Source organism: Micropterus dolomieu, linkage group LG21 (assembly GCF_021292245.1).
Source record: "Micropterus dolomieu isolate WLL.071019.BEF.003 ecotype Adirondacks linkage group LG21, ASM2129224v1, whole genome shotgun sequence".
In the NCBI taxonomy this organism is placed as follows: domain Eukaryota; kingdom Metazoa; phylum Chordata; class Actinopteri; order Centrarchiformes; family Centrarchidae; genus Micropterus; species Micropterus dolomieu.
Window position 1 is genome coordinate 20,197,202 of NC_060170.1, and position 20,340 is coordinate 20,217,541.

The window sequence follows — 20,340 nt, forward strand, 5'->3', positions numbered from 1 at the left end:
TGTCCCCACCCTCCATCCCCCTTTCCCCCTTCTCTTACAGGTGTTGTCCTTTCTCTGTGCTGTCTGTTTGTGCCCCCCCATCCCCGTGTCTGCCCCCCTGTCCGTCCCGGTGACAAATCAATACATAATTAAATAAATAATAAAACAGACAAAGGAGTATTTTAATACTCTCTTGTTAAAGTAAAATCTGTCTGCCACAATATGGTATCCAGGTCATCATACTCTATACCAGGCTGCTGGGCAGGACAGGTTTAAAAAAATAAAAAAATAAAAAAATAATGAAATCCCTTGGATGAGGGATGGAACGTCTTCTAGTATCTTCAACCAAGTCCAGTTGCCCTTGACTTTAAACTTCCTTGGATAGGCCATTAACAAATTAGTCACTTTTGTGAATTAGAGAGCACTCACAGACAGGCAGAAAGGAGTAGAAGTTTCATGTCCTCTCCATGTTTCCATGTATAGGAGGTTAACTTTTTTAAATTACCACCAACTTTGTTGGCCACAAACAGTTTATACACAGCACAATGAAGAAAGAGAATTTGTCCTCTGCATTTAACCCATCCTTATTAGGAGCAGTGGGCAGCCATTATGCAGCGCCCGGGGAGCAGTTGGGGGTTGTCCGTGCTGCACTTGAAACGGCGAGTCCCGAGCCAACGTCTCCATGGACTGAGCTAACGCCTCCCCAAACTTTTTGGTTTTACAAAAGGAGAAAACATACGTACATACCGGGCCAATAAAAAATAGGACAGAACAGGAACAAGAAACAAGGACAACGGGATATAACAGAGACAGAGCATTATATATAGTATCCTGTTTTTACTATATAACATGTCGTGTATTAGATAAAACCTCAGATTATGCAAATTAAACAGTACCTCAAATTATATATGTCAAAAAGAAATTCTCATCATATTAGTGTTGGAGCAGGCGCAACTCCTTATTATATCACATTGCCGTAGCATAAGGGCCCCAAATTTTCTATTAGCTTGTAACATAGCCTTTCATATGAGGAGCATTTAGCCATTTCATCCAGCCATTCCGTTACTGATATATCCCCAATGTTCCAACACTACCCTACATCCAGTGATGAGTGCTATTATGCACCATGAGATCTGGTGGGCATTTAGACCAATTCCTTTAGGTATTACACCTAATAAACAGAGCCCTGGTCACTCTACCAGTGCAGAAGTTATAACTCTATTAATGAAGGAGATCTCTTCCCCAGTGTCCCTCTCCAAGCATCTCTTAAGTCCCTCACGTTTAGGTGGTTGAGAGCCCTTCGAGGGGTTATAAAAGCATGATGTTTTCCTTTTGAAGTGCCAATCCTCTTGTGTCCTCTTAAAGTACCCAGCCTATCCTGTATCTCGGTTCTGGATATAAGTGGAGATTGTCTAAGGCATGCCAGGATACATCTCCACAGCTGCAAGTGCTTCCAAAAACCCTTATTTGGGAGTGTATTTTTTTTTGTTCAAAAGACATAAATTGGTCTCTGTCAAATAAGTCCCCAATATAGACAATGCCAGCCGCCCCAAACTTTTTATATTCAATCTTAGCAACAGGACCGGATGAAGGAGCACTGCACTTTAATTTCTACATTTCTCCATCACCAAAAAGAGATTTTTCCTTCTATATGGCTTGTATGAGGAAATATACTGTTTACAGGCAGTTTTTCCCATTTAGGTTGAAGGTACAAACGTGTGAATGTCTGTCACTCACAGCCTTGCGGTTTGAACATGTCAGTGGCTGACCCATTGAACCACTGAGCCAAATCCTTTTAAAACAAAGAACAGAACAATGCAAGGACAGCCATGTGTATCCTGCAAAGCTGTGAGCGGGGAGTGCAAAGTTGGAAGAGAAAAACATTTTGTAACATTTTATAATACAGCCCATGATTTACAGGGTAATTCGGCTGGAGGAACTGTTAATAGGCAAAATACTATAATATAATATGATATAATATAAAATATAATGTGTTGCTTTTTATAATAAGAACAAGGTTGCTAACACCATTGTACCCAAACTTCAGGTATTGTGTTACGCACGACCCGTAGTTACCCATTTACAAAACCACTTTAATTTATTTCTCATTTCCTCTAAAATGCCCAGTTGCTGCCCCCGTGTTAAGTATCAGTTGGAATGTGATTTACACAATGTTTGGTGAAGGCACTGCACTCCAAAATGCTTTAAAGAGCATTGCCTGCTCTAAACACCCACATTTTAAAAACTATTTAAATCAGGTCAGTTGCACACCTTTTTAGAGAGAGGACCACTAAAAAGACATTTGTGTTTCAGTTTTACATTGATTCTTTCATTTTATTTTTCATTTCATCGTCATTATAAGTCTAATTAAACTTCTCATTTTGTGTTTCATGTGATTTTGAACTTTTTCAGTGTAGTCAATAAGCACAATACCAGCATCCTGCCAACTCAGGTTCTCCTGTGGCATCTAAAAAAAAGGGAGAGTTTTGTGGCTCTTGTGCAACGAGCCATAATGCAGCTTGCCTGCTGTGCGCTGAAGTGTACCCAGCAGGCACTGTTCACTAGAATGTGACACGCCAAACAAAATCAACAACTGGCCGGATATTGCTTGCTTAGGCTACAGGTCAATCTAGGTTGCTTGAATTCAGTTGGCAGCCATTGACTGGGTTTCACCCGCCATCCAGATCATTCTGCCTTTTAGTCCACTCATACTTTACGTGGGATTTTCATCAGGTGGCTCAGGGAGGTTCTCCAGAAAAAGCTAGTAATATAAGTGGACCTTCAGTTTCTTTTTTTTTTTCAAACAATTGTTTGAATTAACTAATTTGTCTACAAAATGGCAGAGTATACTGAAAAATTTTCAAGTTGTGTGTTTCTTCACATCATCAATCAAAACCCCAAAGATGTTGAATATAATAATAATGACACAAAAAAGCAAAAAGGAACTGGTATATGTGTCATTGTGATAGATTGATTAATGGTCAGCTGATTAATCGGGCTGATATGGCATTTGAGATAACCGATGCCTGCACTCACAAGGCCAATAAAAAAAAAATGACACATCAGCAGGCAGCCTTGTCAGTGTGACTGCTGTGGAACAACGTTAGCGCTCCCCCTTGTGACTTTTGGGAAGGTGGTGAAAAAGTGAGTTCTGAGTCCTAAATTTCCTTGGTCACCATCATCTTTTCTAACTATTAACACATTTCTCCGATCCTAAATGACAGCAAATCTGATCTAAAACTATTACTGGCTGGCGTTAAATATATGTTTGATGTATACTATAGAGAATAATGCAGTTGAATGACGTCACTTCTGACAAACTGTACCTGTGTACTGTTAAACACAAGTCGCGTCTGAAATCTACAGCATAAACCAACGTCTGTCAAGGTTATCAGTCACCAGATCATAGTTATCCAAGGAAGGTTGGACTTGGTTAAGGATACTAGATGATCAATACTGCTAACGAACCAGTGGTATCGATGATCGAGGCAAACAATTCCACATGAGTTAAATAGCTGAGTTTCCTTACTAGTCAGTGAGAACTGAAGAAGTCTCTTGGATGAGGGACGAAACATCTTCCAGTATCTTCAAGCAAGTCCAGTTGCCCTTGACCTCAACCTTCGTTGGATAACTATGACCTGGATGACTGAAAACCTTCACAGACATGTTACTGGCTAATATAACCATGGATATTACATTGAACTCTGCATAGAATAAAGGAATTAAACATGACTTTTCTTTGTTTTGATATCGGCATTATATATTGGACATCGCCCTGCTCTCTAAAAAATAGCCATCGGCAATTGAAAAACCCATATTGGTGAACCACAAATCAATAATAGTTGACGATTCATTTATTGCTGATCAACAAATCAATTCATTGTTTTAGCACTAGACTTTGTGGACTACATACCAAACATCAGAAATGCAAATTTTACAGCCTGAGGATCCATCAAGAGCAAAAACACACTTCCTGTCTTCAACTTGATCTATTTCGACTTCAAAGCTCTGTTAATCAGTACTGATGTGATGACCTTCTGTCACATCAATTACGGCAAGTTAGTATCAAAACGGCTGTTTTCTAATTCTGTGTGTGTGTGTGTGTGCGCTAGTCAGCCAGTCATAACATCACCAACACTAATTGAGTGAGTCCAGAAATGAGAAGCCTGCACAGGTCCACCCTAAGGGGTAAACAGTCAAAGTCTACATCCCACACACACATGCATGCAAACAAACTCATTCTAATGTAATTGATTTTCAAAACACTTCCATACTTTATGGTCACTGCCAAATGAAAACTTACTCAAATAGGTTGGGGGCTAATGTCAAATGAGGTAAAATTACTTCTGTCTGCACATGGCGGCTTGTGCAACCTTTTAAAGTCCACTTGAATGTTACCGCTGGAAAAAGTTTTTCTTAGTGAATCTTTTAGAGCGATGGCCCCTAAGATTCTTTATTCATTGCTTTGTTGCATGTTCTACTTTCAGTCTTTGATTTAATTTATTCTTTTCTTTAGAGATTTGTAGAGTGAAATCTACCCAGCCTGAGAGATGGAGTCTGGGACCCGTAGATTCTCTGCTTTATTGCTCTGCTCTTTTTTTTTTTGGCAGTATTCATCATTCATTCTCATTGCTTCAATACGTCTTAGTCATTTTACAGACACACCTTATATTATAATGAAAAGCCTTGAGTTAGCATTAGTGATGGGAAATCAATTTTATTTGTATTAAATATTAACAATAAAGGAGAGAGTGGACAAAAATCTTTTCGATAAAACATTTCTCTTGTGAACAAACAACTGTGTGAGTGACAAAAACTATCTTGGACAGAAAGTGAAGAGAAATACTTTGGGTAAACACACACTGCAAGGTTTTTTTGACCATAGATAAGCCCATCAAACAGTTCAAACTGTTTACACGGACCATGTAAATTGAAAAACTCTATGAAGGAAGATTTTTTCTCATCTACATTAGTGGCAGATTATACCTAATGAATCTACGGGCCATCAGGTCAGAGACTCACAGTCTGAGTCTACCCAACAGTTTATATCCTTTGACACAGACTTCATCCTGAACTGAAAAAAGCAGCTTTAATCATCTACTTTTCTGACACAGTTAGGCTAAAGTTTGCAAAGTCCTCTTGAGCAGTCATAGTGCAAAGGCTGGATTTCAAAGAGGAAAGTTGAAACAGCGGGCCTACACTTATGAGCAAGTTTTTACAGGTAAAATTTAGCAAGTTTGTCAGATTTGTTTTCTGATGTGTAACTATGGCCTGAAACGCTCTGGTAACAGCTCAGACCTCCGACTGCATTTGACATTTGTCAACAAAATCTTCCCATTTTTGTTGTGTTTTACTGCGTCATGTGCCGACAAACAATATGCGAACCCCATTCTTAAGTGTCTTTTACATGAGCACGAAACGTTCACGTTCATAAACAGTGAACATCAACAGTTATAATAATTTATGTACAATTATACAGTTCAATTTCATTATTACAGCAATTCACAAAGGAAAAAAAACGTAATTACAATAAGCACATTAAAAAGCTAGGACATTATAATATCTGTGATTCATTAAAATTATGATAATAATGATAATGATTATTATCATCATCATTTCCATCATGATTTTTTTTCATGACTCCTATCTTTATTAGTGCCAAGATGCTTTCAGGAAACTGGTTCTATGGCCATAAATATAAATAAGGCAAAGAAAATAATAAATAACTTGCCAACAAATTAAATGTGGTGTCGTAACATGCTGCTAAGTGAGGTTTGTGAGGTGTGCCCACTTCATGATTGTAGACGCTTGTTTCCCAGCAGTGAAATTCAATATCAGTTCACAATTTGAAAGGGAAAAATGTCTTTAAAAGACCTCAGTGCCACACTTAAACTGCCATCTCAGATGGGGCTTTTTCCTTTCATGATATGTGATATAACCAGCAACCCACCTTGGTGGTTTTCTAATTTGAACACAGCTGAAATGAGACACAGCAGTTTAAAACACGGTGAGAAAAAAAAAATGTGTGAGTGGGCAGCACAAACAGGGCCAAGTGCTCCCTTATGGCATTTCACATGGTGTCATCTACATTATGATGCATGCAATGATGAGGAATGTAAATAGCAGATCTTAAGAGGTCACCCAGCGACAAAGCATTGTTACCCTCCACCTGTAAACAAACCAAGCAGGGAATGTTTAGTTCACATTACAGCTGCGGTTCTCAGTCCAGGTCCTCGGGAGCCACATTACTGCTGGCCGTCTACCCTGCCAGGTAGGTAATTGCATTCACCAGGTGTAAAATTATTCCCTGGTTAGACAGCTGGAATGAAAATCGGAAGTACCGCAGGTCCCAATGCCCAGGACTGACAGCCACCGCAACAGAGTCTGTGATAGATACACTGTATGACAATATAAGCTGTGGGTAAGTAAGCTAAGCAGGGGAGAGAGATGGAAGGAAGGAGAGGCAGAGGGGGAAGGTAGATAACTAATTGCTGGGGGACATAGGGAGAGAAACGTAAAAGGAGAGACTGAAGGGGAATAATGAGTGGATAGATGGAAAAAGGAGAAAATAGGGTGGAGAAAGAAATAAGGGCAGAAAGAAAGGGTCATAAAACGATAGGAAATAGTGAAGACCAGAGGGAGAGTTGTAGCTTCCAACAGTGAGAGTAGAGCTGTATTCCTTCAGGCTTTTCTTCACCTCTACCAGGTCCTTGCCTCATGAGGTGTGCATTACAACACACACGCAATTTATACAACTTCCCTACAGCCAGGTGACGTTTAGAAACAGACAAGGTCAACAACTTCTCCAAAATCTAACATTTTCTGTCGATGCCGGGAGCTGAGAACTTCTGGCCTGTACTCAGCAGCAGGGCAGGCTCCCACCTCCTGGGTGACGTTATACGATTTGTTTACCCCAAACTCTGTAGGGGAGTGGGGGCGGGGGGGACTGTTCAACAGTCTAGTCAGTTCAAAAGAGCAAATATATGCCACAGTGGCAGACTGAACAGGTTTTTAGGCAGTCCAGTTGTTCACAGATGTTAAAAAAAAAAAAAGAAAGAAAGAAAGAAAAAAGGTGGGTATGTCGGTATTAAATTGTGACACGTTTTGTCCCCATAGTGTGAATAGTGTTGTACGACTCAGCAGATCACGGCAGTTATGTAAATCTCACTCAAAAGGTACGTGTCCTACTGTCCAAAACAACATATTTGCTAGCCTTATTATCCCACATGCCATCTCGTTACCAAACACATCTGAGATCAGCAAGATAAAAGAAGACTAACATATAAGGACTGGGTATTGGTTAAAAACAAACAAACAAACAAAAACAGTTCTGATGCTTTTATAAATTGTTTGGAAAATCATGTTTTCTCTTTCTTTCTTGTCATTAGTCGACCAAGTAAACAACTTTGTGTGCAATATCGGTTCTGTCATTTGCTACCCTAAATAGAATCAGACTTTTCTCAGTTGATTGCTTCAGTAAAATTGTCATAGAAAATGTGTCAGCCAACTGTAAAGCCAGCATTAGAAACATTTTTCATTTTGAATCCTAAAAAAACAAACTGACACTGTCACTTAGCAAAGCACCAGTAGGTATCCCTGTCCAATACCCAGCCCTAATGATCTGAAGGCCTTCATTCCAAAACTTGATTTCCCTCCTCTCCCATTTTGGAAAAAAAAAACATATAATGCTTGTTCTGGTCAATATTATTGTCTGTGTTGTATTGTCAGGGTTCAGTAGTGCTAGTTACTTAAGTGTAATTTTGTCAACATCTGTACTGTACTAATCTAACATTGCAGATTAAGATTAATTCTTGTGTATAATGTGGCTAATATTGCAACATTGTGTTTCTACAAAAAAACTGTGGTGCAGTATTAAGCCAAAAGTGTGAGCAGAAGGATAGACCTTCACTACTCTACAAACACGCTCACTTCATAGGAGGTTGGGGCATGTTTGATTCCCTTATTGAAACACTAAGGTGAGAGTTGGATAATGAAATGTTATTAAAAGACACCCAAATCCAGCTTCTGCTGCAGTAGAAAATGCTCACCTGTATTTTCCTTAATTTTCAAAAAGCATGCAGTAAAAGGGCCGTGGATGTTCATCTAAACATGTCATTTCATCTGGACTTCTGTCAGTGGATATCAAGGAACGAGGAATTCATCTGATGTAGGATTTGGCAATGGGAGAATACATCCTCGTGAGCGCTGATTATGGTCAGTCCCATAGTTCCTTAAGCAGCACGTTGTTTTAATATGTAAAAATGATCAAATGAATGGATAAAAAAAATACATCTTTAACGATGCACACGCAAATACAGACCTCATCTCTCATTCAGTTTTAACGCCCTGTTAGATTGTGAGGCAGATGATGTCTCTGTTGTGTATTTAAGTGTGTGTGTGAATGTGTGCACGGATATGAGGCTGTGAGTCTATGTGCACTGTGTGCGTCTGTGGGCGTAAGCACATCTAAACTGCCAGCATGACACGGCGTGGGAGTTCTGATAGACGGGTGAGTGCCTTTTTCATACTCGCAGCCTGATATGTGTGTGTGTGTGTTGTGACCTGACATTTGAGTGCGTGTTTAAGCAAGCAAATCCATGAACAAATGTCAGCAAAGGGTTGTTCCGGACTGTAAAGAGTGACATGTGATTGTAAGTGCATGTGGTTGATGGCTCTGGGGGATTGAGACAGTGAAATATGAGCAGCAGATTTTTTTTTTTTTTGATAAAGTCACCCATCTTATGGTCAGGATGGTGTAAATGTTTGTGTGCCCTCAACTGTCTCTCTGAGTCAGAGCCTGCAGCTCAGAGGTATGTAGGGAATGTTGGAGGAAGACATTTTTACGACTGTAGCTATGCAGAGACAGAGGGCCTCGAGGTGGTTGCCCTAAGCGACCCGTAAACGTGGAGGAGGAAGAGGAGGAAGAGGAGGCTGAGGAAGCAGTAGGAGGTGGAGGGGAGGCTGGGACGGACGATGAGATGCTTGGGGAGGGGCTCCCTCTGCTTGCAAGACTGTGGAGGCTTGAGGAGGCGCTGGTCCCGACTGCACGAGGGATATGGCTCGGGGGGTGGTGCTCTCCTCCTCCGCCTCTCCTTACCCCACCTGACAGACTCACTCCACCTCCTCCTCCCGGAGTTAAGGACTCAGAAGAGGAGGACATGCCCTCTGGCTGCCTGGAGGACAGTGACGGGATTGCGGTGTGATTAGCAGCAGCCGATCCGGAGCCTGGGCATTGATTTGGACTGAGGCCCGGATGTGAAACTTGAAGCTGGGCTGGAGTAGTAGGTGAGGCGTGGGCTGACGCTGCAGAAGTGGCAGAGGACAGGTTGGAGGAGCCCTGAGCCAGATTTGGAACAGGGTTATGGGCTGTGGACTGTGCCAAGACCCCCTGGCAGCGTCGCTCCTCCCTGGCAGTGTGTCGTTCAGAGGCTGGAGGCCGGCCATGCAGAGGTGGATAGTGGTGGGGGAGGTGCTGGTTAGAGAGGTCCCCTCCGTGTGCTGCCCCCACACCCCGCGCTACCCTTCGTTCCCTTGGTGCCAGGCTGCTGCTGCCTAGTCCTGACCACCGGCCTGGATGACTGGCCTGAGAGACAGGAAGACAGAGACAAACAGGGAAATAAAAAACAGAAAAATACACATGTTAAAGAGACTTTACCATTAACTCTGCCTTCTCTCTGTCAGTGAGTGCGTGATGTGAACCTGCTGTTTTTCAAGAATTATTCACCGAACATGTCTCAAGAAACAGAGAGCGAGAGAGGCAGAGAGACAGGCGGCATCAGAGGGAGCACTGTTGTGTGTTCAGTATAGATTGTTAACGGGTTGACATTTGGAGGAGCGATCTCTCTGAGCTCCTGCAGCTTGTTCTAAATGTTTCTAAACCAACCGGAACCCTGCTCACTAAAGAACAGAGCCACACATGCAGTGACACACGCACACACACAGATTAAGAGAAACAGGACCAGGCAACATGCGCATGTATGGAGATATGCGCTTAAATCCCCACTCACAAAGCAATGTGATCTCTCTCTGTCTCTCTCTCTCTCACACACACACACACACACACACACACACACACACAATGGGGAACATGGCACATAAAGCTGGATGGCAGAAACGGGAGCCACCTGTTCTCTCTCACACTCCACTGCACCCCCTTATGCAACATATCGCATCACTGTCCCCCTTCTCTCTCTCTCTCTCACACACACACACACACACACACACACACACACACACACACACAAAACTAAAAGCACACCGGGACCAAGTGTGCAATGTTCACTAAAGTAACACAATCTCATCTGACACTGAACCTCATGGGAGAGTAAGCTGAGTTGACATTTGCAGAAACAATGTCTGTGTGTGTGTGTGTGTGTTTTCTTGTGTGCGGTGTGCTAAGTATAAGTACGTGTCTGTGTAATTGCATCCACGCACACACTGTATACGTGTGCAACATGTGTGTGTGTGTCAATATCAATGTTTGTGCATACATGCAAGCGTTTATTTAGACACCTGTCTTAGTAATGGGGATCTCGTTTCCATGTGTTTGTGCATGCAAATGAATATTGGAAGTAATGTAATTACTGGGTCGAGGCTGTTGACAGAAATTTGGTGCGAGATGTAAAAATGTAATTAGCCTGTAGAGTATAACAGCGGCGTTGCTAATTCACTGGAAGAAAGGGAGAATGTGGGGAGATCACAAAGAAACTGGAATTTCAAACAATGCTTATTGGACAGAAAAATGTTAGCTGTGATGTATAATTGGCCAAAGTGTCACAAGCACTTAAAAATAAAACAAAACACTGAAATGAAGAGTTTGTTGATTTGTACCACAGGCGCCTTATTGCTGATCCTTCAAGAGGACTCCACACAACATAAATCTAGCTAGTTTCTTAATCTAGTCTTAATCTAATATTGTCCCACTAACATGTGTTTGGGTATAAAGGGCTACACACATCGGTATGATGTGCCAATTGTTTATATGCAGGCCCACACACCAGCCGCTCGTTGACACATATCATTGCGAGTTGGCACTGGTCGTTTTATCAACATATACCACTGCCCTATAGTGTCGAGTGTTTGAAACTGTGAATCTTTTTGTGTACATCCGAGCTTCATAAATATGTAGCCAGCGTCAAACAGGTGATTTGACTCAGTACTTTCTACACGGCTAGATTTGAAAGAACAAATGAACATATCAGCTTTAATTAAAGTCCATTTTGGGTCAACAGACAACAAATGCAAACCCCTTTTTGTACACACTACACAGCTTTAACGAGTAATTGGACGGACTGAATATATCTATTAAAGTAGCCCTTCTCATGGAAAAAGACAAGAGTACTTATTATACTATGTGTTTGGAAAATTCTGTCTTGTGAACGTTTGTAGCGCCTGAACACCATAAGACTTTTAATATTATACTGTGCTATTTCTAGCTTTTTTGCATTTCAAAGTATGAAATGATTCTATGAGGCTTTAACTCTGAATGTGCAGGGCTTTAATTTAGTCTGCGGCAGCGTAAATATGATAAGTGAACCTTGCTTTGAACCTTTCTGTTCTTGATACATAGAATCTTTAACAATCATGTGTAGGCTAATCCATTAAGAAATGTTCTCTACAAAAGACATACATTTACATTTTGTGTCCTAATCTGTCCGTGCTGCACATTTTCCTTCACCTACAGCACACAGAAAGATGGAAACACTTCTTGACATGCTAATTTCACACAGCTTTCATAAAATCTGAATTATAGCCAAAAAATCTGCATCTTAAAAGCTCTAAAAGTCCCTATGTCCTTTCATGTCCAACTGTAAAAAAAACAAAAAAAACCCTGGCACTCATCAAAACATCAAACACTGTGTTGTCCATACAGCTTACTTAAAGAGCTTGGGGAGTGCGCCTCTGCTTTCTAATGGGCTCTAATGGGTGGATAAACACTACAAGACTTCTTGCAGATTCCTTGATCTAATTAAGAGGAGTGAGAATTTCTATTGCAGCCAAATTTTCTACATAGGGCGCTGTGAAAAAAAGACAAGGGAATTGCCACAGTGTTGAATATCCGCTATGGTCGTGTAGGTTTATGCGGGACGGCTTAATTAGGGCTAAATCGCTGTTGTCGTGTTTTTCCACCCTCAGACATTTGAGGAAACAACAGAAGGTAAGGCGAGAACAGTAAGATACAAATTGGCAGACAACTTTGAAAGAAAATAATTACCAGGCACAGTACAAAGAGTTAGTTGCAGAGACATATGCTCTGTATCAAAGGGACTATTCTGATCCAAGTTTGGAGGCAAAAAAAAAAAAAACATAAAGTAAAACATTTAATCAAATACAGTGAATCAAATGCAACTTAAAAACTGGGGTAAAGCAAGGGCGCAGTATGTGCGAGTGCACAAGAGGGGCAGATGGGCAGAGAAAGAAAGAGGTCAAGCACAATGAAAGAAAGGAGTAAACAAAGTGAGCAAAAGAAGTGAGAAGACAGGTTGAAAAAAAAAGAATGAGAGTCTGTTGTTGAGGTGATTAAAGAAAGGGATAAAGAAAAATGAGAACAACAGTAGAACAGACAGCACGGCGTAGCGAGAACGAGAGCAGGTTTGATTTACAAACTCAGGTGTCCTTTCTCAAGTACACGCTCTGCGGCAAGCGGCCTGCCTCTTTGCCAGTGACAGAACGGCCTCTGTGTTTGCAAACACTCTGGAGAGTCTCCCTTACACACACACACAGTCCTATAAATACACACACACACACACACACAGACTGAGGTAAATCATGTGATTTAAGGGGGCCCCCTCCTGCAGCCTTAGTTTTTATTGGGCAGTGAAGAACACAGCAATGTGGTAATGGCTAAGTTTGCATAAAAGAGCTCCTTAAAATCCTGAAACATCCCTGTACGTTTGCTATTGCCTGTCTTAGTAATTCTTTTACTGGGAGAAGAGAGAGGGCGGGAGATTTATTGCATGACTTCTGTTCCCCTCAAACCAACTAAAACTAAGTAATTATAGAAAACAAAACAGACCAGACTGTAGCTAGGTGTAACACAGGCCCAATGTAAGCAAAGTACTCCTACTGTAACTGCCATCAGTCACACACCATGGCTCAGTGTCCCTGCACCCACACACCTCATTTTAATGAAGGCCATAGGGCTGAAATGAATTGGACCCCAAAAGAGTTTCAAACTATTCGCAGTGAGATTAGAGAAGTAAAAGTTGGTAAATGTGAATTCTTTATATTCTCTGACACCTACATACTCTGTGAACAAAGTAATCCTGTGGTTCTTTGAAAGTGTAAAGCACCGGGGTGTTCAGTACAGATAAAATAACAGTGCAGTACACCCACTAAGATGCTACTCTAAATCCTATTTAGACTATAACCAAATACATTTTCCTACATCGATGCGTGAGTCCAAATCATCCCACCTCATCGTATCTACCTTTATCTCAGTAGTCTCATTTATTATTTGTTTGCATATATGTATGCCCAGTGTGACAGAAAGGTAGAGTTGTCAAGGTTCAAAAAACGCTGGCAACAAACCATAAATTTGTTCTTGTTTCTTTTACAATATGTGGAGACTCAAAAGACCAACAAGGCTTTTTGAGTTCAGCAGTTTGAGGCAGCAGACAGTACATTAAGATCATTTGAAGACACCATCAAACAAAAAATGTTCTTATGAGTTTTTTAAAAAGGTGTAGAGGGGATAGAAAGAGGTGAAACAAGCTGAGAAACATGATGTCAACACACTCAAGAATCCCACAATGGTCATACTATCGTTTCCTCAGCTCTTGCCCCGGAAAATATCATTGAATATTCACAATGTGTGCACAGCACACCAACAACAACTAAAGGCACTTTGCTGGATAAATCTGCAACAAACAATCAAACAAGGGCTGAACTGCAGCCTGTGTTTGGTGTCTCAAGGCCGTAGCAGAGCAATACTTTGAACCTTTCATCAATACACAGACTTAGAAAGCGAGTGTCTTGTACAGCCTGTAGCAGCATCCCTGCTTTCCCCTCTTTTTCTTCATCTAGACTTTGTTGTACTCTTCCATCTTCATCTCCCCTCTATTCCCTGCCTCTCTTGACTATTTCCCTATACAGGTTTTTTTAACCGCTGTCTCACTCTCCATCTCACCTGTCTCTCTGATTTGTATGCAAAATGTAACTTACATTATATGATACAGGAAAGCACATTAAAATTCAGGAAATGCAGTAGTAGTAAATCTGCTACAGACCAGGATAGTAATTCCACCAAAGTAAGAATAGGAGAGGACAGGACAAAACAAGTAAATAACTTTGGGGGTCAGAATTAATACTGTGAATTACTATACTGGACAGGAAGTGCAGGAAAGGACAAAACACAGGGCTGCGACATAAAAGAGCATTGCATCTTATGTTTATTGCTGTTATGGTAAATGACTTTGCATGTAGTTCCAGTAAATGAGCAGGTTGTTGACACTAAATTATAAAAGTTATGAAGGAACTGCAAACAACAACAACAAAAAAATGGGGATGGGTTTGGTTTTTGAAATGGACATCCTCTCTTAGTTAAGCTATACATTGTTTTGGGTATAGGGCTGCAACTAACGATTATTTTAATAGTAGATTATTCTATCGATCATTAAAACGAATAATCGACTTTTCGGATTATGAATCGCAAAAATTACACAATGCTTGCTAATTAGCTATGAGCTTTAAAATTAAACTTAGCATGTGCTAATTTACAATCCAGACAATAAAATTAATACTGATTTCAAAAATACATCTTTAATGAATGTTTCTGCTGCAGCAAGAGAAAGATCCACTGAAATCAAGTCCTTTCATGGACCAAACAGGTATACAGTAAGAAATAATTGTGTGTACACAGCGCTGTGCGAGCACTGGTCTGAGCAGCTGATCTGCTGTCTAGTGACGGAGCAGCTGACACACTGGTATTGCAACACACCGAGACAAACTAACACTACATTTATACAAACAGAAATAACTTCATGTGTTACATTTGCAGAATTTACAAGAGGGGACCAATAATAACGGTTTTGTAGTAGACAGTGTTTCATAAAGTTTGTATAGTTTCCCATGACTTAACAACTTACAAAACTCTTGTGGTTTTTTTAAAGGAGTCTTGGGTGGATTAGCGGCCAACTCACGATGCGCCGGCATAACTGACGTGCTCCTATGCCAGGAGAGCTTTGCAAATACTGCAGTTCATAGCCTTCAAATGCTCCCATACTTTGGAGGTTTTAGGTTGCGAAGGTGTTAATATCACCACTGATGTTGTGTTGTTTTATTAACCTTACTGTTCACCACAATTACCTGACTTGTGTGTTGCAATGGGCTGATGATGTCATGAACCAATCGATTAAAAAAATTAGTTGGCATCTAATTTAATAATCGATTTTAACACTTTAGCCAGTATTTGACGGTTTTGTGCTTCAATCAGTAATTGCTATTCAGTATTTTTTTCCTTTCAGTGAATGCTAATGCTAAAAGGACATATGCTTTTAACTGCGTGGGTATTTATATATTGCAGGTTACCTATGTTAACAGTAGGCAGGTTGATCTCTGACAGCCTGATCAGGGCCTTAAAATATACTGAATGTGTAGGTCCAGGAAGCAGAAACATAGCCACCAAGACTGCTCTCTTTCCCCCGTCTGTCGATTCTTTCCTCCCTCTTGACCTCCCTTCTTCTCTCATGTCTCACCTTCTCCGCCAATCTGTCCTTTCTTTTGTCCCTTCTCCACTATTCCTTCGTTATGTAACTTGGTGCTTAAGAATGCCGGCGGCAGGCAGTGCTGAATAGACCCTGACAGCTGGAGGATTGATGGTACGCTACTGCGGTCTGGAGACCACAGAGAGAGAGAGAGGAGAGAGAGAACGGAGAGAGAGAGCGAGAGAGAGTTTTGTTTGGGTTTTTTTTAGGTGGTGACAGTTGGGGTGGAGTTGGGGTTCAGATGATGATGAAGATGGAGAGGACCAAAGTTGAGTTTACGTCGCTCCAGCTGTCAATCCAGCCCACACTGCAGCAAACTGCCAAAGTGGCTGTCTGGATGTCACATCCTGGACCTTCCTGCTGGAGGCACACGCTGAGAGGCAGGACACTAATGTGATGCACAGCACAGCTAATCAGCTCACAATGCTACCAATCTTTGCCGCTGTCACTGTACTACTGCAAAATGATCTCCATTAGGCTCATGTTATATTGAGTAGCAGCAGCCAAACACAGTAACCTGCCGCAACCCACAAGTACCAGACAGGGCAGTGCGTGTCTGTAATTCGATAAATATTTAGACTTACAATATCTCAGATCTCCACTGCATGTGGCTGAAGGCCTGAATATATTACAGTGTCTGAGACTGAGTCATCTCTTGTCTATTTCAGTACAAAGAAATTCCGAAAAGAAAACAAACTTATTTGCAGCAATAGCTTCGGGGAAAAGTTGCAAATCGTATAAGCATATATACAGCACATAAACCATCACATGCACTCACACATGTTCACACACACTCGGGAGTACTGTGACTACTTGAGGGGCACATTAACCATTGCTACTAACTTCCTCTGTGATATTCCAGATCTCCCAACTGCTTTGTTCTCATTAGAAACTGATGTGTTGGTGTTGGTGCACACAAACATGACTTAATGTTTCTTGGCTGATCCAGAGAATAAAGATTCAAAGCACTTTATACACACAGCGTAGCCCCATCATGTGCTGAATGCCTGGGGAGAGCAGGACCAGTGAATCGTTTTAAGTTTTACTGACACTATTGCGGGGGAGAGTGATATCTTCTTCACTTGAATAGACAAGAAGCATCGAACAACCTGTGGACTTACTTTTAGCCACTGACTTACTGTCAACAAAAAACAAAACAATATGAAAGAATAGTTTTAATTCCTGACCCCTACTTGACGCCATCACAGATGGCTAAGAGGAACATTAGTGGGGCATTTGGAGTTTCAGATAAATCTTAGTTTTGTTTCTTATTACTGTTTTTGATTGCCTGAATGTAGCTGCTGTTAACAGTTATTGTGTGTATCTTGTAGGGACACAACTGACTGACAGCCGACTCAATGTTGCTTAGCAACAGCAAGATGCCTCTTACTGATAAAACACTTCAGCGAGACCTGGATCATAGCTGCAGGGTGCGGGAGCGTCACGGTTCACCTTGGTTTTGAGGCGTCCAATGCGATCACTGCCTCGGACTTGAGTTGCTGAACTTGGGTCTGATCAGTGATTCTAAGTCACTACTTATGATTGTCGATGTTGAGAAGTGTATAGCCCCAGGGCTTCAAATTCTTCCCAGAGTGAAATAGGCAGGCTGGCAAGTATCGAAGCCAGTGCCATGCTGTGGCCAGGAGGCCTAATGAGGTTTCTTGAGCAGCTCTGATGGGCATGGATGCTGAGAGTCTGGCATTGCTCATCAACCACCATCCCCAACAGGTCTGGTTGCGCACACACATACGCATGTGGCTGTGTGTGTGTGTGTGTGTGTGCGTGCGTAGGTGTGTGTGTGTAATCATGGCGAAACTCATCGACCACCAGCCTGTGCCAATATGCTAGGTGAACATTGCCCAGAACCACAAGCAAGAGGAGTGGGATGGAAAAAGGAAAGCGAGTTAACGAGTAAAGATGAGGGAAGGACATGAGTGAGGAGGAAGCGATGGGGAGATGGGAGGCAGAGAGAGAAAAATGGAAAAAAGGCGAGGAGGGGGAGTAGCAGAGGACAAAGAAAGGAGAGGAAAATGAGAAAGACAGTGGAATAAAAGTCAGAGTGAAAAGACAAATAACATAACAAGGGGAAAAGAGAGGGTGAAAGAAATAAGGGGAGGGGATGACACACATGTAATGGTGAGGTAAAAAAACAAAGGAAGGAAGGAGAGGACAGCAAGAGGGTAGATAGTCAGATAGATGAGGGGAACAGCAGGGGACAAAGTGAGAGTTAAAGGTGACAGCACTGACCCAAAGTTACAGAAGATGAAAGAGAGAGGTCATTAGAAAGCTAGAGTTGGGGATAAAGAGAAAAGCAGAAAGAAGGTAAGTTTAAGAGAGAGTAGCATCAATATAAGGCAAGAAAGAGAAACTGCTGGAGTCACTTCGATGAAAAGCTACATGGTGGAGCGAGACATTAACTATTAAGGAGGAACTAATGCGTCAAGAACACCAATTTCAAGGTTTCCACTGGTATCCAAAGAAAGAACAGCCTTCATTTCCCAATGAAATCCTGTGGAAATATCAATCATGAAGTATATTTTATAGGGCTGACACCTAATAGTCGAAGATTCAATGCATAAACATGTAAAAAGAATAAAACTTTCAATAGATGTTTTTAAAGTGCGTGAATAAATCCAAAATCCTAACCCTAACCCTCGGTAGTCAGTGTGCATGTGCATGCATAGCGTGTATGCGTGTAGTGGCAGTGGAGGAAAACTTGCTTGAAGAGACTGAGCCCCAGCTTCACTGGTGTTGTGCCGAGTTGTCCGCACCTCGCGGGACTTTGGATAATTTATCAACGTTGATGAACCACACAAAGAATATTCTATCGTTTTTAAATAGCCGGCTACTTGAGACCGCAGAGGAACCGCGATGTGCATGCAGTTGTCGGCAGCACGGCATTCAAGCTAATCTCTGTACAAGACCGGTGAATGACAGGCGAGAGAGAGAGAGAGAGAGAGAGAAAAGGGTCTTCAAAAAGCATCAGTTTAGCTGGAAATTTACAGTGTAAGTTGAATGAAAAGAGACTGCAGCCCTACAGCTTCGCAATCATCATGCACAAAAACACACACATGATTCGACTATCAGTCGACTATAGGCAGGACTTGACGATTCTGATTCAGCTATGTAAATCCTTAGTGGGGACAGCCCTAATATTTTATTTGGTTTACTCTGTTTAAAAATTTACCTCACCATCAAGTTCAGCTCATGTACATCAACATCTCTGTACGTATAACATTAAAGCATGTGGCAAAACATCCATGTATGTACTGACACAAAAAAACTGCCAATTGCAATCCAATATTTACTTTTACAGTTTAATCAATTTAACCCCCCCAGCTGAGCGCTTACATACCAATTGTCTAATCTGCTTTCTTATCCAAAGACATCAAGGTCAGGTGAATTAGACACTCCACATGGCCTGTGTGTGTGAATGTGTTTTTCAACATGTGTTAGCTCTGTGATGGACTGACACCCAGTTCAGGAGTAACATACCTCATACCTCTAACCCATTATGTGCTGGGAGACTTTCCAGCACCCTGAACAGGTTTAGAGGTTTAGTTAATGAATAGATAGCTACAAAAACTGTGTCCACCTGGTTTTAGCTCCACACTAGTGCACAAGGCTAACTACCCCTCCTTGCGCACTTCAAGTGTAACTGGATTGATAGCCGCATCTGGCTGCTCCCCCAGGTGTCAACATGGTCCCCGCTGGTGCTAATTATTGCAGAAGCTGTGAACTATGCTCAGCATTACTCTCTGCCTAAGATGTTCCTGTAAGCTGCCACTACTGCTTACCATGTTCATATAGTTATTCCACTGCATTACTGTGTACTGTTAACCTACCATTCCCATTCTACTTTTCAGAGATTTCACAAATCTGAAACTATAACTCCTATCTGGTCCTCAATTTGTGTTGACAGTGTTCCCTGGCCACACCTAGAGTTGGACTCTTGTCAGTGTCCATTCCCTTGGCTTCACATTCCTCTACCTGGCAGTAGAGCTGGGATTATTGTTGGCTTCTCCTTCTTTCACCAGTCTCACCCTCCAGGCTGCGGGGGCGAGAAAGCTGTACTGTCCCGCTCTATACCCAAGGCTTCCATGGTAACTTTTAAATTGCCTGCATGCAGGTCCATTAATCACTGACTATTACACAGCCAAACATTTTATTGCACTTCTTTGTAACTTCTCTAAAAGTTGAAACTCTGGCTATTCCATGTCTCTCCATCGGTTTACCATCTGTGGTCATAAACTCGTCTCGTTTTGGCCCCCTGTCAAGCAGGGGCATGTCTAAGGGGGAGCCACACAATTTTCCTAAACTGTTCGCATGTGCAAATTTTAACACTAACTGAGGAGATCAATGACACAGACCCGTTTATCAGGACTTGCCACTTTATCAATAGTGAATGTCCTGCCTGCCAGCTGGATTTAAAATGTTTAATAAACAATTCTGCGAAAAGCTCGGAGAAAGTGCCTATGATATAAGCAGAACGTATTTATTAATTATTTGACTAATAATTACTCTAGCCTACACACTTGTGTTTTGTGTTTTTACCTTTGCACAGACATGAAACATTTTGCCAATGTCAATGGTGCAAGTCACTTATCAAAATAATTTTTTATGTGTGGCATTGTGCGCTGTCACTAGGATCATGTTC

General features: G+C 41.5%; 1 protein-coding gene across 4 annotated transcripts in view; it reads right to left on the reverse strand.

The window, feature by feature from the left end:
- Nucleotides 1-4,676: 4,676 nt before the first annotated feature.
- Nucleotides 4,677-20,340, reverse strand: part of ccser1 (coiled-coil serine-rich protein 1) — a 134,254-nt gene continuing 118,590 nt past the window's right edge. For all 4 annotated transcript variants that reach the window (XM_046034951.1, XM_046034952.1, XM_046034954.1 and 1 more), the window contains exon 11: nt 4,677-9,562. In XM_046034951.1, coding sequence (XP_045890907.1) covers nt 8,753-9,562 — 810 coding nt within the window. In that variant the 3' untranslated portion in view covers nt 4,677-8,752. The remainder of the gene's footprint in view (nt 9,563-20,340) is intronic.